The sequence below is a fragment of the Peromyscus maniculatus genome, chromosome 7, assembly GCF_049852395.1.
Source record: "Peromyscus maniculatus bairdii isolate BWxNUB_F1_BW_parent chromosome 7, HU_Pman_BW_mat_3.1, whole genome shotgun sequence".
Lineage (NCBI taxonomy): Eukaryota > Metazoa > Chordata > Mammalia > Rodentia > Cricetidae > Peromyscus > Peromyscus maniculatus.
Window position 1 is genome coordinate 72723178 of NC_134858.1, and position 23354 is coordinate 72746531.

Sequence of the window (23354 nt, forward strand, 5' to 3'; positions counted from 1 at the left end):
CTCATAACCATCTGTAATAGGATCTGATGCCCTCTTCTGGCGTGCAGGTGTATATGCAAATAGAGCACCATATAAATTAAATAAATAAATTTTTTTAAAAACATATCAAAAGCTGAGAACTTTGGACATTGTCTGATGTTATTTGTACAATAATTTTTGTAAAAGTTTACATGGGAAATCAGATTATGCTGAAATAAATTCCTATCAAGAAAACTGAAATTGTCATTTTGAAATAGATTATGAAAATTGCCATAGAGTTTGTCTTTTCATACATGTGTAATGGTTAGCCTCAATGTAATGCTTGATGTGCAAGGTCATCTGGTTAGCCGCATAAGACATTAGAAATTGAATGTCTCACTTTCCAGTCATTTCTTTTCATTTCTTCATTTATCTGTGATGCAACTTCTTACCCATTTCTTTTTAATTAACCAAGGTAATTTTGTGATTATGTAGAGTCATTGTATACTAAAAACGGTCCTCTCCACTTAGTAAAATGCTGGAATGTCACATGCTTTTCTTGACCACCATCGTCTCACTCCCATCCCGTGTCCCTTTGTGTTTTGCATTGTGTTCCTTTCCATGGAAGATCATCTGCTCTGGATTACCAGGAGTTGAATGAGGATGGAGAGCTCTGGCTGGTTTATGAAGGGTTAAAACAAGCCAACAGGTTATATCTGTCTCCTCAAAGGGGATTGTTATTAACTTGTTTTCCTTACTAACAGTGGACTCACAACTTTGATGCATTGTGTCTTGTGCATTTATTGCCCTCCTGAGACAATTAGTCTCAATAAAACGTAGACTCTGCAGCCAAATACCTTCTTTAAAATTGTCTCTACTAACAGATACTGCTAAAGCTCAAGTTGATTATAGGTGAATACAAATTGCTTCATATAACCCACAGTGCTGTCAGGAGTGAGTGTCTAAAAATTGTGATTCTCACTAGGACAAGTTATTGGAGCATGGCCGCTAGTCCTTGTTACCTGGACAGTAGCTTATTTGTGATAAGTGTCAATCTGGGATACACATTCCTGTAACAGATGTGGCCACTTGCTCATTATTGTGATGCTGCCTAAAAGTGTTGTCAGGTGCCTGATTCAGCAGTCTCTTGTGGTTATTGTGAAATCCAAAGCCAGAGAAATCAGGATAACCACCTGAGCTCAGCGATTTACTTCCAGAAAAAAACGAACAACATAGAATTAGCTGTGTCTCTCTTTAACACATTCATCTTCCCTAGTGATGTCTCTGTGTTAAAAATCTCATAAAAAAAATTCCATTTTAGTGATTATAACTTTAAAATCCTTACTGTTAAATGGGCTATGCTTGTTCGGCTTTGTTCTAACCATAACCATTGGCATTAACTTCCGTGATGTTGGCTAGCTTTCTTGAAATTTCATAACTAAAATATTTTAGTCTGCTATTAATGGTTTGCTCACAATGGCATGAGTAAGTTTTACTCAGCAGTTAATAACAAAGGAAATCAGGATTAAGTGTCTTTTTTTTCATGTTAGTTAATTCTTGACTATAACTTTGCCCAAAAGCTGTGTCTTGTTAGGATTGTTAGATATGTAATTTCATGGGGAGAGATGACAATTCTGTCTACACACACACACTTACAGAACTACTAGACTCCATTTGGGTTAATCTATGGGTTTCCAAGTAGTTACACGCCAGCCTGTCTGTTCTTGGATAACTGGACAATATTAAAAACATGATTCTGGTTCTACCTTTGCCTGAAATTCGTAACTGTGCTTTAAAGGTCTATTTCATTAGATTGGGGGTGTGTAATCTTGCCCTTTACAATGCAGCTATTTATTTATTTATTCATTTATTTATGGCAATGATACCATCTTTGCCAACTTAAGGACAACTTCATACAATTCAAAAGAATGCCAATGTTTCTGGCACTTGAGTTTCATAACATTGGAGTCAGGAGATGCACAGACCCTAGAGTATCCGCTTTTCCTATTCCTGCAAAGGAGCATTGTAGCTTCACACCCATCAGTGTGAACTTGGGGTGTCCTATCCCCTACAAACCTGTGTGGCCTCTCCGCAGGCTCTTGGAATCCCAGCTGCAGTCACAGAAGAGGAGCCATGAGAATGAGGCCGAGGCCCTCCGTGGGGAGATCCAGAGCCTGAAGGAAGAGAACAACCGGCAACAGCAGCTGCTGGCCCAGAACCTGCAGCTGCCCCCCGAGGCCCGCATTGAGGCCAGCCTGCAGCATGAGATCACACGGCTGACCAACGAAAACCTGGTGAGCAGAGTGGCGGTGCCCCAGTCTGCTGTGTGTTGTTTTTGGACAAGCACAGCTCTTCCTTGTTGGGAAAGATGCTCTTCTGTCTCTGATAGAAAGGGAAATATGAAGATGCTGGTAGAAATGATTCAAAGTAATGAAACTACACTCAGGCTGTTTCTCACAGCAGTCTCTTGGAGAATTGAGCCCTCACAGACCTTACCTGTAGTGTCTGGAAGAAAGTCTCCTGACTACGTGCTAGGCTTTAAATACCAGAGAGATACAGCTACAAATTATTTTACTTTGATCCCACGCATCCAGTGAGGATGCCATCCAGCCTGTCTAGCAGACAAGCCAGGGAAGGTTCTTGGTGGAACTAAGCATGGGCTATGGGTTGACACTGGACAGAGCTTCTAAAACGGGGTAGAGGGCCTAGTATTGAGGTTGGCACATTTTATTCTTTTAAGCAGAACTTGTACAATAGTAAGGAGGGTACTTTTGCTTTTCCCCTTACCAGATTCTGAATGCTGACATGGACTCCAAAGACTTTTCCTTTTTTTCTCATTCCTTTAAAATGTTTTTACCAAGAAAAAAAATTATTTTCTATAATTTTTCTTTCTCCATCACATTATAACTTTGATTACATATTTGCAATTTTTAAAATCTATGTAAATTTTACAGATATACTCATTGCATAAAAATCAGTGAGATATTATAATTGCAATTTTTACATAAAATCTGTTCTTTAGTGACATGAAAAAATTAGCACCTTTTAAGATCTGTGATAAAAGCGTTTGAATCTCTCTGAAGGTCTAATTGCATTAGCGATAACTGCCAACCCAGAGTATTTTCTCTCCAGTCTGTCTTATGTGCGAAGTTCCATGGTAGGAATGTGGGGAAGAGGGTGAGGGTGTTGTCTGGGCTCTTCCAGCATGACTGAACCGTACTACTCAATGGGGAAGCCTTCTCAGTCACAAAGTGTTCTTTAAAAGTTGTGTTTTACTCTTGTTGCTTAAATACCTAACAGTGCTTTTGATGATTAAGAATTGACCAATGTGTGGAATAATATTGACTGATCACTGTGCAGATTCTTTGCTTCTGAACCATCGTCTAAACTGCTAGGTGATCTCTGAAATAGGTTTGTTTCTGGGTGGTAGGCTCTCAGTTTATTCACTAAGTTAATCAAGTGTTGCCCTGCAGCCTATCTGAACTATTAACATTCTTGGCAAATTTTGTACCTAATGCAGAAACAATCAATCCTGCACTTTAAATAGAAGACACTAATTAGTTTGTGTTAGGCTACCCTTTGCAGATCAGCTGCTTCTGCCATTACACTGACTGCTAATTCAAAGAATATTACCAAACTCAAGTGTATGGAAAGATAGGCCTTTCCAGACTACTTAGAGTTTCTCAGTCTTCCTTATGCATTTTTTAAGGATGCACTTGAGCAGAATATTAAGGCAACCGTATGTCTAGGCTTAGTGCTTCTGAAGTTTTACCTTGCATACCCCCCAGACACACATGTACTCACAACACGCCAATGCACATGGGCATGGCTTTCTTTCTCTCCTGTGCATGGGCTGCACAGGCCTCCCCCATGCTGCCCCTCGCCATCTCCACGGTTCCCGATGGCAGTGGGGGGCTCACAGCCCTCCTGCCTTTTTTATTGTGTTGCCTCCCTTGCCCTTGCTGCTCTGCTGGTAGCTGAGCAGTGTAGCAGCTTGGGAGAACCCACAAATGAGGGAGGAGTAAAGGGTTGCGAACCGAAACGTCAGCCTTCTCTGGGTACCACGGTCCCCTGTTCTACGGACCTGCTGAATGACAGCAGCAGCCTGGCCATCACCTGTCTCCACTGGTCATGCTAACTAGATCTGCAGATACGAGACTCATCTATACTAGAAAAAACCGTGGTAATGGCAGGTGATAAATTGGAACTTGTGAGTAGATATAGTTTCATTACCTGTGTTTTAAAGTAATTTTAAGTTAATTTTGCTGAGAGGTAGCATTCCCTCAAAGACACAAAAAACAAATATCCATTGTACCTGTTTTTTCAGTATTTTGAGGAATTATATGCAGATGACCCTAAGAAGTATCAATCCTATCGGATTTCACTTTACAAAAGGATGATTGTATGTAAACCCCAGTGCTTTTCCGTTGTCTTCTGCTACTTCTAGCCTTCTCTAACTGAAGAGCACACTGCTGCCTGCCGCTGCCTAGGAGGCCTCTTCCAGCGTCTTCACAAAACCTCTTCCCTCAGCCTCCACAGCTCTCCTTAGCCAGTGTGCCGTCTCTTTCAGTGTCCTGTGTCCACTGTGTGGTTCGATCTTAACCCAAGGCTTACAGTGTGATGGAAGTACAGCCCAGCACTGGAGATGTTAGCAGCTGGTCCCTTGGATCCCCAGTCTGCTGTCTGAATCCACTCTTGTGCGAGCTGGAGAATGAACCAGCAGTTTCTAATAGTGTTCTCCATAACTTAGTGACAACCGCCAGCCACCTTCACCAGCTCATGTTCCTTCTAAGCTTTCTTAGTCTGGTCCTGTCCACTTCCCTCGGAATTCCTGAGTTTCTAACTGCCTGTCTTTACTAAATAGAGCCAGTCATCACAGATGGCTGACCTTTGCTTTAAATGTACAGGCGCTCTCTCTCTCTCTCTCTCTCTCTCTCTCTCTCTCTCTCTCTCTCTCTCTCTCTCTCTCTCTCATTTTTTTGTATTAGGCATACAAAGTTAGTCTCTTTTTTCTTCTTTCTTTCTTTGTTTATTTTTTATTTTTTTTGAGACATTGTTTTCTCTATTGTAGCCCTGGCTGTCCTGGAACTCACTCTGTAGATCAGACTGGACTCAAACTCATGGAGATCCACTTGCCTCTGCCTCCTGAGTGCTATATAGCCCAGGCTGGCCTTGAATTCTCTCTCAGAATTCCAGGTACTTGGGTTATATGCATACACCTTTGTGCTATGTATCAGAAAGCTCTTTATCCTTTTTTTTACTTTTTTTTTGTAGTTTGGTTTGGTTTTTAAGACAGAGTCTTGCTATGTAACCCTAGTTAGCTGTGAACTCACAGAGATCCAGCCCCTGCTGCCTCCTCAGTGATGGAACCAAAGGTGTTTGCCCCAACATCTGGCTCAGCTGACCTTTAGTTCCCCAGACTTCTTTATGTTTCTTAAGCTTTAAGGCTAAGTTTAGAACTGGTAAATCAGAACAGTGCTTTACACACGGGGCGTCAGTCTTTACAGAAGTGCAGCCGTCCTCAGATCTCCCATAGAACTTCTCATGCACTCGTCAAGACTGCTCAGTCCCCCTTCACAAGTCACTGCATCCGTCTGTCCGTCCGTGAGTGGCTTGGCACAGGCGTCTGTGGAAGACTTCCATCACGCTGTAAAGGGACTTCCGCCGTGTGCTCTGGCATTGCCCCCATGTAGCCGCACCTCCCCCGTCCGCCCCGTGAGCCGGGCGGTGCTCCACCCTGAGCTCTTGTGCAGCTTTGATGTGAACTAACAGTGCTCTTGCTGCACTCTGTCTGTGCTCCCCTGCGCCTGGACCAAGCCTCTTCTGATCTCTCTGATACAATTCTCACTTTGATTTAGGATCTGATGGAACAGCTTGAGAAGCAGGATAAAACTGTCCGGAAACTGAAAAAACAACTGAAAGTCTTCGCCAAAAAAATTGGTGAACTAGAAGGTACTTAAATATATTTGTACAGTATTTGTGAAGTTTTATTTCCTGTTCAGGAGGTTTACAGGTGAATTTTCAGAGAAATAACCAAAATGACTTTTGACAATCCTGACCTCTGTGGAGTGGAAATTTCTACTTCTACATGTGGGGATAATTTTCATAGTAATATAGCAGTAAGTTGCAAACAGAGAAAATTCATTTGCAAACACCTAACAAACATCTCTGATATGCCAGTATCTGCCCTAGTCAGTATAGCATGTGCTTAAGAGCAAGGATTCTAGAGACAGCTTCTTAGGTTCAAGTCCTGTCTCTCCTACTTCCTAGTCTCAGAATATTTGCAAATTGCTGAACCTCTCTATGTCTCAATTTTCCCACATTCTCACTGGGAATGATAATGTAAGAACTGAGTGAGTTCATGTAGGTGATGCATCTACAATAGTACTAGTAAGTGCTATACACAACCTACTTGTTATTACTAGAGATATGAAAAGAAATGTGGTAGAGTTTGTCCTTAAAGAACTCATGATCTAGTAGAGAGAAAAGTGTTAATCAGAAACCATGAGTTATAAGAAAAGAAACACAATTTAAAAATATAATTATTTCTATATGAAATAGGTAGCTCCTTGAGGAAAAAAATCCAGTGTTAAACATACTAATCTTGTCTTGTGGGTTAGTTTGTTAATTTAGTAAGTTTTATTGAATGCTTCCTAGGTGCTAGACACAGTTGAAGTGCTTGAGATCTAGCTGAGAAAGACCAAGAAATGCTAACTTCATTCCAATAACCACATCACTGCTTAGGCATTTTAGAGACCTAGTTTCAAAGATGAAATGACCACAAGTGATATGCTCATCCTGGCCATCTGCCGTATTTTCTAGTTGTCATCTTTATGATTCTCATGGCACAAAGGGTAGAGAGTCCCCACCACTTGAGATAGGAGATTCTATCCAGTGACTTCTCTATTGGCTTTGCCTCACTCCATCACATTACATCATGACTGTTCTCTTTGACTGCTGGGGTCCTGCTCAAGCCCTGCTCAGTCTTTGGGATCAAAGGCACCTGTCACATCCTCAGAAGCATCCTGATCACACCATAGACCACATGACCCTGCCTCCCGTGTTTGGGTCATACTTTCTGTGGTTTTTCACTGTCATATTTTTAGCAGTTTTTCTGTTTGAATTTCTGGTCTCTGTGCTAGACCAAGAGCATTCTGAGCATGGATATCACCTCTTATTTCCTACAGTTACAAGGAACACAGTGTCTGACCTATGATAGAGCATAGTATCATGGTTGTTAACTTTGAAGAAGATATTACTCTCTTTAATGTCCAGATATTGAAATGGTTGCTTAGATGTCAGAAAGATTACAGCCATATATTTCATATAGACCCTTAGCATTACATGACTCATATACTACATTAAAACTTTTAAAACTGCAGCAGTTGGGGAGATGTCTCTGCATATAAAGCCCCTCCCACAAAACTATAAGAACCTCATCCCCAAAACGGGCATAAAAAGTTGTCAGGCATGGCAGCTGCCTGCAACCCTAGTTTTAAAGAGGGGTCCCCCCATAACAAGCTGGCTAGCCAGACAAACTGAAACAGCAAGCTCTGGGTTCAGAGAGAGACCCCACCTCAATACATCAGGTAAAGATAGATGAAGGAAGATGCACAATGTAACCTCAGGCCTCCACACACACATGTGCACCCTCGTGCATGCATGCACACACCCCATACATACAAACACAAGGAGAAAAATCTTTGGAAACTCCAGGTCTGCACACATGAGCTATAATGTTCATTGGCAGTACTTACAAATCTAGGTTCTTTTTTCAGAGAACCTTTACACTGAACTGGGCATCATGATAAGACAGCAGAGGATTTGCTATAAAAACAAGGGTATTGTTTAAACTGTGCCAACATTAGTAAATATGAATATATATAAAAGCCATTGTTATTTCACATTTTAAATCAGTTTCTTTAAAATGTATGTTTTACCAGTGAGCTAAACCCTCAACCTTTGAAATGTAATTGAAGAGAGAAGTTAAAATATCTCAAGATGCTATTCATTTTTGGCATTGTCAATTAGAAATCTAACCTTTCAGTTAAACTATCCTGAAAGGCAAGCAAAAAACATTTGTGCTAGTGTGGGTTAAACAAGAAAAGACTTATTTGTTGTTAATATAAGTCTATATTTTGAGTTAATGATTTATATCTAGAGGATAAAATGAAATAGACACAGCATGACAAGCTCTTCCACCACGTCTCTCTTCTTCTCCAGGTCTGCGTTTTACAGAAAAATGCCAGTCTCTGTGCACCAAGGCACCTCTAATAATCAAAGTTTGTTTGTTCTTTAAAAGTGTTAAAGCATATTTAAATCCTTTTGCCTTAATTTAAAACAGCAAGACTCTTGCCTCTCCTGTGGGTTTTATTTAATTAAGGACACATTTTAAAAAAGCAAACTTTTTAAAAGAAAAAGTGCCAACATGTATAATTTTTAGCAGAAATTATACAGCTAACTAGAGAGTCTTTCAAAATCTGGTCTACATGATGCTCTATTTTAATCCAGGAGTAGGTGTTACGTCTTGGTTTTCATTAAAAAAAAAAAAATCAGACCTGAAAGTATTTTAGAAGGCAGTAGCTGTTTTGATCCAAGACAAACAAAAGCCCAGAAACCACAGTGACTTACCCACACCCTGTCTGATATGTTCTAGTCTAGAACCTCAGCCTTCAGGTTCCTCTACTTTAGATCAAACTTTCCAGAATTTCTCTACTTGTAAGAAATTGTCTGACAACTGGTTAAACCTGAGATTAAGATCTTCGTGGTACTTTGGAGAGAAGAGGCAAAATTTTAGAGACTCTTTTGAATTGCTTTCCTTTTCCAGGAAAAAATAAAAAAGTTAAGGAGTATTTCCTTTTTTGGTGTGTGAGAATCTAAAAAATGAAACTAGAAATTGCTGCAGGTTCTAGAAGAACGCCTGGACCACAGCAGCAGGCTAAGTGACTGCTGACTCGGTCTGTCTGTGCTGCTCTGGCTGGTGATTTATACGCAATTGCAAATACAGTTCTCACAGAAAGTTATTTCTCAGAGGGATAGAGGTTCAAGAAGATGCCTGCAGGTTCAGTGTCTGGGGAAGGTCTCTGCTTCCCAGACGGTGTCTCATTGCCCAGCCCTCCAAAGGAGACATCATCTGTTTGCACATGACTGAAGTCAGCAGAAGAAAGGTGTTAGCCTTATGAGGGAGCCCTTATAAACCTGATTTTAGGCATTTTCACATCAATTTGTGCTAATACTGTCCTACTAACGCTCTTGATATGGTTTGAATTCGAGATAGTGGTAAATTTTAAATCAATGCTCTTTTGCTTTTAATGACTAGGTATTGGATTCTTAGAACTAACATGTGCTTCGGCCGTCCCCTTTAGAATGCTTTTCTTCTCTTTGAGAGATTTGTTTGTTTGCTTGCTTGCTTGCTTTTGAGACAGGGTCTCGTGTAGCTGAGACTGACCTGAAACTGGCTGTATAGCTGAGGCTGACCCTGTATGCTTTATCTACCTGACTGTTTCCCAAGTGCTGGGGTCACAGGCATGCTCTGCCGTTCCTACCCTGTTTTTCCATTCTGCGAGCGAAAGTCTGAATCTGTTTAACTGCTTTTGGTTGCTAAAGATTCCTTAGCAAATATGCTAAATTGCATATGCTGGGGACTTTTCTGTTGTGCTGTGGATACTTGATCTTATTACAAAGTAAACCTGACACAAAACAAACAAAACCCTTGCCAGCTTCTGGGTAGCTTTTTGATGTTACTACTTGTGTATCAGGCTCTGTGGCTGTTAGAGTAGACTTACCCTGTGATGTTGCTGTTTACCCAGTTTCAACTATTCCACCTGACAAACATTTCTCTCCTTTTTTGTTTCTCCGGAAGTGGGTCAGATGGAGAACATATCTCCAGGACAGATCATTGATGAGCCTATCCGGCCAGTCAATATTCCCCGGAAAGAAAAGGATTTCCAAGGAATGCTGGAGTACAAACGGGAGGATGAGCAGAAGCTTGTTAAGAACCTAATTCTAGGCAAGTGCTTTCTGCGTGGGTAAGATCCCTTCCAGCCAGGTCAGTGCTGGAAAGGCTAGTCACTAGGTTTGAAAATGATGTCATAGTCTTTAAAATTATTTTCTTGACTGGCAAAATGGCTCAATGGGTAATGGTGATTGCTATCAAGCCTGATGATCTGAGTTTGGTTCCAGGGACCCCTATTGTTAAAGATCGGTATCAGCTCCGGCCCCCCAAGACCAAGTTCTCAGCACAAAGGAGATTTATTTGCCCCAGAGGGACAGAAGGCAGAGAATAAGAGACAAACACAGAAGATAGAGGATGAGGGAGAAGGGGAAGGGAACAGGGGAGATGGGGAAAGGATAGTTGTCCCAGAGGGACAAAGGACTGCCTCTGGATAAAGGGGAGACAGATGTGGCCCATAGAAAAATGGCAGTTTGCCGGGCGGTGGTGGCGCACGCCTTTAATCCCAGCACTCTGGAGGCAGAGCCAGGCGGATCTCTGTGAGTTCGAGGCCAGCCTGGGCTACCAAGTGAGTCCCAGGAAAGGCACAAAGCTACACAGAGAAACCCTGTCTCGAAAAAACAAAAAAAGAAAAAGAAAAAAAAAAAAGAAAAATGGCAGTTTATAGGTACAAGGGGAAACCCTGTGTTAGGATGAAATGTTTGGTTTTAATCAGGCATGTTAATTAAGTGAGGCAAAGGGGGCTTTTGATTGCTGGACTTCAGTACTTTGTTAGCTGGACCTTAGTGGTCAGCCTCCTGAAGAGGAAGTGTCCAAATAAGGGACTAGACCTTGGTGGCTAGCTTTAGGACTGTAATCTAACGGTTTTTAGCAAGGCAGAGGGGATGGGGGAGGGGCAAGCTCTGCCAGAGCCGTGCCCGCCATGCCCCAGCCTGTCAGTCCCTTGGCCTATGGTAGAAGGAGAAAGCAGAGTCCTGTAGGCTGTCCTTTGCTTCCACAAATACATTGTGTCACAGGCCCTCACACAGCACACATAAAACAAATAAATGTTTTAAAAAATGAAGTTCTAACACTTCTGTTTTTTAGACAGTGGTCCTGTCGTGTCCATGCTTATGTTAAACTCCTGGGAGTTACCATCCAGTTTCAGCTTTCTGAGCAGCGAAGGCCATAGATGTAAGCCACTGGCAGGTCCAGCTATGAAGTTTTATGAGTCATCATTTTGTACTGCATTGTAGTGCTGTGGTAGAATCCTTACTGAGCATTCACTACCAAAGTGGAGAACGTGTCTAGGATCCATCTGCAAGGCTCCCTTGAAGCCAAGCCTCTCAGTTCTGGCTTCATGTTAACACCAGTCAGGAATTTTGGTTTGTTTTGGTTTGGCTTTGAGACAGGGTCTCATTGTATATAGCCCAAGCCAGCCTAGAACTTGATATGTAGCCAAAGCTAACCTAGAATTCACAGTACTCCAGTCTCTGACTCCCAAATACTAAAGTCTGTGTGTGCTTCCACTAAGGCCAGCATGTGAAGGTTGTGTTTGGGGAGGGGGGGCAGAAAGCAAACCCAGGGCCACATGAATAGTAGACAGATACTGAGCCATATCCTCAGCCCACTTAGGAAGCTCTTTAAAAGTGTTAATAGCCCCCCGACCCCAAATTAAGTCAATTGAAATTTCCAGGGCAAAGAGCTTGGCCACATCTAGTACTGTTCTGAAAATGTCTCAGGGATTCCCAAGTGTAACCGCAGTTGGATGCCACTATTGTAAGCCATTTAGGTTTTTTAATTTCTGTTTTCATTCCCCAGAAATGTTTATGACTAACTGTATTTAGGACAACAATTCAATAATATGGAGGAAAAAATACTAAGGAAAAAAAATCCCAGCAAAGTACAGAAAAGATGGGATAATTGAAAAAGGAATGGAAGAGGCATTTGGAGGGGGTCTTAAGGCCTTGAGTGTGAGCCTCTAAGAAGAATGTATAGGGGAGTAAAAGAAGGAACGAACACATGAACCCCTAAGTAGTTGTGAAACTAAAGCCTTCAGCCTCTGCCGGTCCCTCCTGCCAGCTGCCATGGTGACAGCAAAGGGATGGATGATCACACCTGATTTGACATTCCTCCTTCGTGGCTCTCAGCTCAGTGCTATATATAGGTTCCGAGTGCTTCAGTTTCAACATGATCTTCATTTAGCAAAAATGCTTAGGGGCTGCTGGTGGAAAGGGCGAAAGGATAGAGAGGAAAGACAGGCGTACAGGTTCTATAAACTTGTCCAGAAACACTCTTTGATGCCCACACCTGTTCTGTGCACAGTGGCTAAAGAGAACAAGGCACAAGGTGTGCTCCTGAAGAAAGAACATCCGAGGCGGAAAAGGTGCAAGGACGTGGGCCCTGGGTGGGAGCCATGGCACGTTCAGCAAACAGCAAGGAGACTTGTTTGGAGCAGAGTGAGCTGAGCATGGGGAAGAACAGGGCTAGATGATGTGGAGCACAATTTGGGTTTGGAATTTTATAAGCAAGCGAAGAAGCCCTTTGGAGAATTCTCAGAACAAAAGTGGTATAACCTAACATGCATTTTCTTAAGTAAATAGCTGTAGATACTTAGAAATGGTCTGGGACTAGGGGCCGATAGGAAGCTATTCCAGCAACCCAAGAGGAGGTGATAATGTCCTCAACTGGAGAGTAGCTAGTGGAAGTAGAAGTAGTTAGATTCTGGCTGTATTTTTCAGGGAGCACTAATAGGACTGATAAATTGGGCATATGGTGTGAGAAGAGTAAGGAATTTAAAAAGTGATGAGGTTTGTGACCCGAGAAACTGAAGATGGAGAAGTCCATTTGTACGGTAGATTCCATGAGGAATGGAGAACTTGGCTTGGGAGAGGCTTGATTTGACATGCCTGAGCAGAGACATCAGGAAGACAGTTGATAAACAAGACTGGACTTCAAGGGGAAAGTCAGGGCAGGATATATGAATTTTATATAGACATGTGCCCATAGTCAATAATTTCACTAATGAGCTGTTAAAATACTGTTTTGGGTTGTTTTTTTTTTTAATGACTTGCTCTGAATGATTGAGCTCTTACGCAACTGTGCTTTTATCTCCCACAAAACATGCCTCACAAAGACTTTCAGGGTTATGTAATTTTGTTTCTCCTTTTTTTCTTTATTCAGAATTGAAGCCACGTGGTGTGGCTGTCAATTTGATTCCAGGGTTACCAGCATATATCTTATTTATGTGTGTGCGACATGCTGACTACCTGAATGATGACCAGAAAGTAAGGTCATTGCTGACGTCAACAATTAACAGCATCAAAAAGGTCTTGAAGGTCAGTTCCATGTTCCACAGCTCATGGTTGTTAATGATGAGTCTGTGCAGAGGCACTGTGTCTTCTTTAGACTTGGACAGCTGCTATTCACAAAGCCTTTTCAGTCTTAACTACCAATTCCTGTTGCAGGAAATTTATGTAACCTTCCTGTGCTCGCTGCCTTCTCAGCACTGTGGCCAAATGCCTGACAGAGCCACTTCAAGGAGGAAGATCATTTTGAGGGCTCAGAGCTTAAGGAGGTGTAAGCCCATCTCAGAGGAGCAGGAAGCAAAGATGAATTCAGGAATGGGGCTGGACTATAATCCTCAAGGCCTGCCCCCTTTCCTCCAGCTAATCCTTATCTCTTAAGGATTCCACAGCCTCTCAGAAACCACTAGCTGGGGACCTGTGGTAAACAGGACACTGTCCACATACCTTCAGAACAGGTTCCTATCGGACAGTAATCAAGATGAATTTGATATTATTGCATTTAATTGTGGAGCAAAGTAATTCTTCACAGACAGTAATAGTCTGCTTTAGGTTTTACTGGGAACAAATTTAAAATGTTTAACAGAAGACAGGCATAGTGGCATACATCTTGAGGATCTCTATGAGTTCAAGGCTAGCCTGGCTTACAAAGCAAATTCCAGGCCAGCCAGATCTACACAGTAAGACCCTGACTCAATAATAAATAAGTAAAATGTTCAAATGTTTAGTGGAAACCAATTATATACATACATGTTAATATGTGGTCCATATATGTACAATATGATGCTGATGTTGAGATAAATGTCAAGTTCAGTAATATATAGCTTATTATAAAAAGATGACTGATGTGACACTAATTTTTTTCTTTCAACTTTTGTCCCCCTATTCTCCAATTCATCCCACGAATTATCTTGTTACCTAAAATCCTTGTGAAAACAACATGGAGATGGTAATCAGAGAAAAAAGGCTTGGGAAAGACAGTCGCTTTAACAGTGGAGGAGAAGCCTTCTAGCTCAGTGACTCCGGAGAAACACATCTCACTTCTACCTCAGTGTTTCTGTGAGAAACTAAGATGTGCTCCAGGCACCTTGCCTTCTGATTACTCAACTTAGCACAGCATCTAGGATGAAGATCCAGTAACTCTCTTGCATCTAAATGGGCTTTTAAAATTTTTATTGTAAAGTCCCTCCCCTCAGGGCTCAGGGAACCCTGCAGAAGAGGAGCCATCCTGGCAGTGAACAGGTCCCTGCAGAGGAAGTAAGGAATTGAGGGGCCAGTGGAGGTGATCCAGGCCATGGTAGTGGTGAGAATCTTGCAGCCTGACTCACTAGCAGCCAGAGTGCTTCTTTATTTATACAGAATTTAGTAAGCAGGGATACATTCATGATGTTCCAAGACATAGATCATATCCTTTTTGTTTTTGGACATGTATTTCACTTCCTCTTGCTCATCTTTTAGTCATCCATAATAAAATGTGACAGAACAGAGTTATATCCAATCATTTTCCCTCAAGTTTTAACATCATTAATAAACAGAGTTATAATTTTTACTCATTAACTCAAAACCCATTTTTTAAGAATCTGGAAGCATATAACAGCCTGTTCTCAGGCTGGTAGCTCTGGTTGCTTCAAGTACACTAGACCAAAACAAAATTTCCAAACCAGCCTGGGCATACTGCCATGTCCCAAGCAGTATATTATTAACTCTTAATAATCAGAGTATGCAGGAAAAATCCTCATATTGCCCTGTCCCAAGCAGTATATTATTAACTCTTAATAATCAGAGTACCCAGGAAAAATTCTCAGGCTACAACTGCTGCAGTTATTATTCAAATTATGGCATAATGCAATGTTTATATCTTTATAGAATTTGTCTATAGGTCTAATCCTGGCATTCTGTTGTTCCTTGGTCACATGACACCACAGTGGCTCTGCATGAGCTAACTTTCTAAGAAAGGGGGTCCTGACATCTCATTCTTTTATCATCTTTCCACTCCATTCTTTGCTCATCAATATAAGTCTCTGTATAGAGAGAGTTAACTTCAGCCAATCTAACTTTGTTGCTGTATATGTCAAGTAATTGCCTGAGTGTACAGTGGGAAGAGGCTTGCAATCTGAACTGTGGCCAACTCCTCTAGCCTACCAAATCCTGTTGACTTTTTTGAGTTTACTTTGTTTTGAATATCTTGTTCCTGCATAAGTACTGGGACAGATGTTTCAACAATGTCTCATAGCCTCATAAAGAGAGCTCTGGCTTCCTTATGTGTGTCACAACCTCCAAGGTGTAAGGAAGACCTTCAAGTAGATAAGGATATCTCCCTAAAAGCAGGAGGGTTAGTATGTTCAGAACTGTCCCAGAGAAGCTTAGAAGCAGCATTACTGGGAGAAGGCATAAATGATTCATAAGAAATTTTCCATCAATCCAATATCCCCAAACTGTACAAATTTTAAAAGTCCTTCAAGTATGTAACAGGTGGAGATGAAAACCAAAGGTGGCACAGCAGCCATCATGAGACTCAGCTCTGCTGGATCTTTGTCAAGCAGCTGTGCTGGCTTTGTGACTTTTGCTGTTCCCATCAGATATGGCTGTGGCAGTAGACCAGGCTGGCCTTGAATTCACAGAGATCTGTAGCTAGAGTTTTCCTGCCTTGCCCACAGTCAGGACAAATCTTTGTCACCCGCCAGTCCCACAGCCGCTCAGACCCAACCAAGTAAACACAGAGACTTATATTGCTTACAAACTGTGTGGCCGTGGCAGGCTTCGTGCTAACTGTTCTTATAGCTTAAATTAATCCATTTCCATAAATCTACACCTTGCCATGTGGCTGGTGGCTTACCAGCATCTTCACATGCTGCTGGTCATGGCGGCGACTGGCAGTGTCTCTCTGCCTCAGCCTTCCGTTTCCCAGAATTCTCCTCTCTCCTTGTCCCACCTACTTCCTGCCTGGCCACCTACTTCCTGCCTGGCCACTGGCCAATCAGTGTTTTATTTATTGACCAATCAGAACAATTTGACATACAGACCATCCCACAGCACTTCCCCTTTTCTTTTTTTCAAAGATTCCTACTACAGAGATCCTCCTGCCTCTGCCTCTCAAGTGCTGGGATTAAAGGTATGTGCCACCAACTCCCAGCTATAATTCTGGCAATATTCCTTAAGCTAGGTTTTTTCAAAGTAGAGACCTGACCTCAGTTCTCCTATCTCAGCTAAAAATACTTAATTGGACTAATATCTTCTAGGATTTCCTTCTTAAAGTCATTTCAGAATAATATTCTCCAAATATTAAGGGGTTTTAATGTGTTTTGTGCATACTTAAGGTTATAAACTGTATTATCTAAAAAAGTGATCCTACAAGAAGTTAACCATTCTTCATAGGATATTCTGTTCTGGGTACACTTGTATTATATAAAATAACAACCAGGACCAAAGACAGATGCTCTATAGTTTCTAAAAATCCAGGTTGTGCTCTGATGTACCAGTAAGAAATATATATCCTTTTAAACCAGGTAGGTGGCACACTTGGGAGGTAGAGGTAGGAGGATCAGGATTGAAGGCTATCGTCAGCTATATAGTGAGTCTGAGGCCAGTCTAGGCTGCATTAGACCAGAGAGAGAAATAGATAGGTAGTTAGAGAGGTATGTATCTAGAGAGAGAGGTAGGTAAGTAGACAGACAGACAGGATACATACATTATATATATATATATATATATATATATATATATATATATATAGAGAGAGAGAGAGAGAGAGAGAGAGAGAGAGAATGTTTATATGTATATAGAGGATAAATAGACACTAAATATATCTTTGTGTGTGTGTGTAAAATTATGTGTATGTATATGTACGTGCACATATTCTATGTGGAGGCCAGAAAACAACCTTAAATGTTGTTCCCCAGGAGAACCACCTACCTTGTTTTTTGAGACACTTTCTCAATGGGACATGGGACCCACTGATTAGGCTAGGCTGACTAGAGTAGGCCCTGAAAGGACCAAGCAGACGCCATAACAGGCCGCTCAGTCTTCTCTCAAAGATCAGGCCTCAATTTCAGTTTCCTGAGACTTGAGCAAGCAGTTTCTGGGAGGGCCATGAACAAAAGACATAGTCCTTGCAGTAGCTCCCTTTCTGCACATACTCTGACTGCTCAGGGTTCAGCCAGTTGTTTACTGACTGGGACCCCTCACCAACTTAGAGCTACGTGCATGGGTTAATGTGAACATGTGAGGCCAGCCAGCCTCCATGGCAGCTCAAGGACAGAGCCTGGGCCACTGAGTCAGCCCCCACAGTCAGTACATGCAAGGCCAGCCAGCCTCCATGGCAGCTCAAAGACAAAGCCTGGGACTTGTCCAGGCCTGCCCAAAAATGGTAACTGTAACCCCCAACTAACCCTAGCCAATTAAAAGTTACTAACATGATTACCACCCACATAAACCAATCCTGAGTCTGTTCCTATGGAGTCTGTAGACCCCACGCCCCCTTTCTTTAAAAACCCTGCCCCATTGCTATTCGGGGTCTCTCCTGCTCTGTTGCTGCGTCAGACAGATGTACAGAGTCCCGAGTTAACTCATAACAATACAAAGACTCTTTGCTTTTGCATCGGATTCAGTCTCTTGATGGTCTTTGGGGGACTCTGGGTACAACAGCCTCAGGGAATCTCCCATCTCTGCCTCCCCAGGACTACACCCAGTCTTTTACATGCATGCTGAGGATCAATCTCAGGTCCTCAGGCTTAGGCAGTAAACACTTTATAGACCTAGCCACTCATATCATTTTTTAAAAAGAATTCGTAAGATAAAACCATAGTTATTTAATGCTAGGCACCTACCCCAGGTAACTATTTTAATATTTCTTATACAAAATATAGGTAAACATTGATGATTCTGTGACTTTCCATGTCTGAACTAATATCAGAGGTTCATTCACAAACTCATAGCCATCTCCACTGTGTCTCCTCTTTGACCTCTGAGAAACACTTCCAGTGCCCGAGTCTCTTTCAAGCATGAGTCTCTTTCCTCCCTTGTCCTCATCCCATTGTGGTCAAGAGTCAACTGACTCCCTGTCTACTCAGGGTGAGGCCTCTTCCAGCTCTGCTTCACTGCTCGGAAAGTTTGTGGTGACGTGTTGTGACAAGAGCGTTGATCCGAGCTGCCTTTGAGGGTGTCAGGCTTTCTCGTGTCCTTCCTTACAGAAACTGCTGTAGCCTTTGTGCCTTGGGCTCCTTCTGACTCCTCTCAGTAATCCAAGCACAGTGAGGCTGGCTCGGCCGTGAATTGAACCGTTTTCTGCACAAAGGCACAGCTAAGTTAACTGAGCGGGATACTTTCCTGAAGGCAAGAACAGAAACATCTGGGGGACCTAGTTAAACGCTGCTGCTGCTGATGTAAAACTAAGATGTGGTTTGCTTGTGTGGTACTTTATGACGGTTCATGAAAGAAGCGGGTCTTCTGTGTCTGCTGAGCTTTTTTCCCTAAGGATAAGAAAACTTAGACTTATTTTCTCTTTCAGAAAAGAGGTGACGATTTTGAAACTGTCTCCTTCTGGCTTTCTAACACATGCCGATTTTTGCACTGTTTGAAGCAATATAGTGGAGAAGAGGTGAGAAAACCATGGTGGTAAAAACAGCATGCTGTGCTTTCTCTGACCTTTTAAAGGGGAAGTTTAAAAAACGTTTGAATCATGTTAATTTCCAAACCCCCAAGCATGTGGCTTAATGTACTGTTTCACTGATGCTTGCTAGCTTGTGGTAAACTGAGCAATGATGTCGTTTCCTCCTTGCTAGCATTTGAGAAAGCGTGCCAAAACAAATCCAGCATCAGTCAAGTGAATAATTACCAGAAAACAAAATCTTTTCTTAATATGTTGTGGTGGTCTGTGTAGAATTAAGATTGGGATATAGAATTATTTAAAAAAAATGAGTCTGTTTAGGCTAACCAATGGCACCTTAAAGGCAACCAACAAAAAAGGCATAATTAAAAATTATATATGTAACTGGGCATGGTGGTGCATGCCTTTAATCCCAGTACTCTGGAGGTAGAGAAAGGCATGTCTCTGAGCTTAAGGCCAGCCTGGTCTATAGAGCAACTTCTAGGACAGCCAGGGCTCACAGAGGAACCCTGTCTTGAAAGGAAAAAAAATCACATATGTATCTTTGGGTGTGTCTAAAAAAATCTATACTGATTTTGTTTGTAGTAGAGTGTTCATTCATTGTTGGATAGATTCCAACCAAGTGTAAAACTGTAAACTGTTGATTATTATCAAAAGCTGCTTACTGCGCATCTGACAGCACTTGATATACAGAATATGTTTGCCATTTGATTGTTATAACATCTCATGCGGTTAGCATTAAACCCATTTTACAGATGAGGACTCTGAGGCTCGGTGGGGCTCATCCATTAGCCGATAGCATCTTGGCATAAGGAGCAGAGCTATGACTCTGCATCTGCACAACTTGGAGACTTGTGGCCTGACCCCGCCCCTTTCCAATGTCCCATCCTTTGTCAGGAAGGCAGGCAGAGCAGCTTAGTCAGTAGCAATCTCTGGCACCCAGAGCAGAGGACTGTCATGGCAAAATAACAGGCTATACAGAGACAAGCAGGACACCCAAGAAGGTGGGCCTGTGAGAGCAGAATCCTGAGAACGGGGTGAAGAAGATCCTGGCTGGCCCCCCATTTCTACTGTGTCATCGAGGAAGCAGCTCCATCGCCAGGCAGGGCTGGTGAGCAGTGTGCTTAGGTCCAAGTGACTGGAAGAAGTGCCGCCTGTCTGGGGAGTTCTCCTTTAACCAGTGCTGCCGAAAGACTTTTCTAAGATCTCAAGGAAATCATTGTGTAGATTCTGTGAGTTAGACTAAAATGACAAAGTTCATTCATTTTCTAGTCATAAAAAGTGGTCTATTCAAGAAGATTATGCATATGTATCCCTCTGGGTGTGGTATATATGAATAGGACTATATTTTAAGAGCTAAAGAGTACTTTCAGTTATTTATTTAGTGTTTGGCAGTAGCCCCGCTGTTTGATTAATGAAATCTGTTTCTTTTTCTTAAGTTAAACCTCCCCCCACCCCCCACCCACCCCACCCCCGTCACCTCTTAGTCAGACAGAGCTCTAAGTGGAAGAGGGAGAGAGCAGGAGTGAAAACAGAGCAGTGTTGAGGATGGTCATCCCGGCACTGGGCATGGAGGTGCCGAGCAGTTGCAGAGGGAGGCGGACAGAGGCACTGGCTTCCCGGACACCACTAACACTGTGTTGATTCTAGGGCTTCATGAAGCACAACACGTCTCGCCAGAATGAACACTGCCTCACCAACTTTGACCTTGCTGAATACCGGCAAGTGCTGAGCGACTTGGCCATTCAGATCTACCAGCAGCTTGTGAGGGTGTTAGAGAACATCCTTCAGCCAATGATAGGTAAGACCGGTGTGCCTGAGCATCGCATGTGCTTGGCAACAAATGAGGCCAGCGGCACACGTGTCAGACATGTAGTCCTGTGGAAGACATAAAGTAGTTAGTACAACAAAATTCACTGTCTCCACCGGACTGAAGCACTAGAGTCTGTGCTTAATTCTCTCCAGAGACTTAGCTGCTCCTTGTTTCCAGCAGTAGACTCTTGCCCTTTTGTCCAATGTCAAATAGACTTCAGACCTCCAGCTGCTGTGGCACTACTGCACAGGCCTCCTGGGGGCCAGTGGAAACCAAGGAGGCTGGGTGGGTTTGCACTTGGCCTAGTGGTCCACAGTGAAAGGGCTGGAAAGGCCCTTCCTGGGGCAGCATACAGCTGTCATGGGTTTGCACCAGACACTCCTGTTGGAAGTGGTGGTTTCCTATGGCCTGAGTGGCTCACGTGCTTCTACCTGTGTATGGAGATGGACTGGGGGCCCATGCACCTCTCTTTATACTCATTCTGAAGGTTCTTTCATAATTTGTGTTGTCTGATTCCCTTGGGATGGGATGATATGAATGGAATCTTATGTATGATAGGAATTAGTCACGTCCCAATTGCAGGCTGCTGATTTTTAATGTAGCAGATTGTTTTGTTTTGCAAGTTACCAAACACTTTTATCTCAAGGCAGATTTGAGCCTTTTCAACTCTTCAGACTACATCAGGCTTCCCTTGCTTTCTTCCCCTGACCGTGTGTCCTCCACATTTTTACCTTTTCACCCCCTTCAGTAAGTCGTAGATTTCATTTCCTTTCACAGGCCCATATTTAAAACAGCTGGGGACATAAAAGTCTGAGGACGTCATATGAGATGGCAGTTATTTCTTCTCCTGTGCCTTCAGAAGCTATAGACTTAAAACACTCTAGATTGACCAAAATGCAGGAATTAACACAGAGGCAAGGAAGACCAGCGTCCAGCAATCTTTTCCGTCTTTGCCCATGGGTATTGGCTGAACAAGAAGTTTGCCTCCACACTGTCCTGTTCTTACTGTCCCCTTATCCCAGTCAGTTAATAGCAACAACAACTGTTTCTGAGTCAGTATAAGGTTTGTGAGGAGCTGAGTTTAGCACAAGGAAAAAAAACAAAACAACCCAGGTCTGATCACTGCTTTCAAGGGCCTCCCAGGCAGGGGATGGACATCTCAAAGTGGACATGTCAGAGTGGGTATCTCAGAGTAGACTTGTTAGAAGCTTTCTAAGGAGGCAAAGCTAGACACACACAGAGGGGGGCGGTGTACAGGAATAGAGACTACGTGTGGAGGAACGGAAGCTATCCCAGAGTCTCACAGCAGTTGTGGGGATCTCAGGACAGGGAGGGGTTCAGCTCTCCATCTCCACACCACTAACTCTAAGATCTTCTCCAAGACTGCTTCCCAAGGCCTGCCTTCCTTACTGTCTTCTTGTTACTGTTTTGTTCTTGTTACTTTGTTGTTTGATTTGTGGTTTTGTGTGTGTGTGTGTGTGTGTGTGTGTTTAATGTCTGAGAACAAATACAAAGAACACTTATTTAACCACTCTTAAAAACTTCTCAGATACCACATGCCAGTACAGTCCCAAAGCTGCTGCTTATTTTAGAAAATATAGCAGTAAGGTTACTTAATACTGTGGAAGATTTGTATTTAAAAAACTGACTACTTGTTAAAGTTTAAAATCCAAAGGCTTATTCTTGGGGCAGTTCCTTCCCCCACTGTCTTCATTCTCAGATCATTTCCTAAAGTGTTTTGTGTGTGTGTGTGTGTTTGTGTGTGTGTGTGTGCATATACATATGCACTCCCTCTGAATCCTCTGAATAACTGAAACCCTTGTACAGTCTCAGGCATGCTGGAGCATGAAACAATCCAGGGTGTGTCCGGGGTCAAGCCCACAGGGCTCAGAAAGCGCACCTCCAGCATCGCAGACGAGGGCACCTACACGCTGGACTCCATCCTGCGGCAGCTCAACGCCTTCCATTCAGTCATGTGTCAGCATGGCATGGACCCAGAGCTAATCAAGCAAGTGGTCAAGCAGATGTTCTACATCGTGGGTGCCATCACCCTAAACAACCTCCTCCTGCGCAAGGACATGTGCTCTTGGAGCAAAGGCATGCAGATCAGGTGAGCAAACACCAACGTGTGGCAGCCTTGCCCTGCTTGCTCTTGAGGGCTGGTGACGTGTTTCCCAGCAGTGCACCCAGTGTTGGTGCCACATGGCCGGCCCCAACCATGTGTGGGAACGGTGGTATAGAGCCAGGTCTCTCGCTTGGGTGACTTCTCTTGCTCAGGAGGAAACCCTGCTCCTCTGTTCAGCCACCTTGTTTGTAGGAGTGTAAGGATGTGCAAAATACACAACAGTGGACATTTGTTTTCTCTCTTTATTTGTTTTGATTGCACAATAAGAAAACATTAGGAAAAAGATGAAACTTTCTAGTATTTGGTGGTTGTTCTAGAAATATCTTTCCACATTAGGAATATGAGTGAGAATAGACCCAACAGGAGCTGGAGAGATGGCTCAGTGGTTAAGAGCACTTACTGTTCTTGCGTAGGACCCAGATAAGGTTCCCAGCTGTCTGGATGACACCTACACGAGGGCACCTACATGCTGGACTCCATCCTGCGGCAGCTCCAGGAGATGTAACTCCCTCTTCTGGCCTCTGTGCACACTGCATGCATGGTACATATACATGTATCCAACCAAACTCATACACTTAAAAAAATTTTTTAATTAAAATAGGTTTTAAGTTAAAGAA

The 23354-nt window shown here is 42.7% G+C and overlaps 1 protein-coding gene across 4 annotated transcripts in view; it reads left to right on the plus strand.

Annotated features, from left to right (window-relative positions):
• Myo5a (myosin VA) overlaps positions 1 to 23354 on the plus strand; it is a 150166-nt gene that overhangs the window by 122229 nt on the left and 4583 nt on the right. Inside the window, exons 30-38 of one of the 4 annotated variants that reach the window (XM_015992578.3) lie at positions 587 to 667; positions 2054 to 2252; positions 4286 to 4360; positions 5817 to 5910; positions 9821 to 9967; positions 13073 to 13227; positions 18701 to 18790; positions 20450 to 20600; positions 22440 to 22722. In XM_015992578.3, the coding sequence (XP_015848064.1) occupies positions 587 to 667; positions 2054 to 2252; positions 4286 to 4360; positions 5817 to 5910; positions 9821 to 9967; positions 13073 to 13227; positions 18701 to 18790; positions 20450 to 20600; positions 22440 to 22722 (1275 nt within the window). The remainder of the gene's footprint in view (positions 1 to 586; positions 668 to 2053; positions 2253 to 4285; positions 4361 to 5816; positions 5911 to 9820; positions 9968 to 13072; positions 13228 to 18700; positions 18791 to 20449; positions 20601 to 22439; positions 22723 to 23354) is intronic. The other 3 variants (XM_015992581.3, XM_015992582.3, XM_076576696.1) reach the window with 3 other exon arrangements.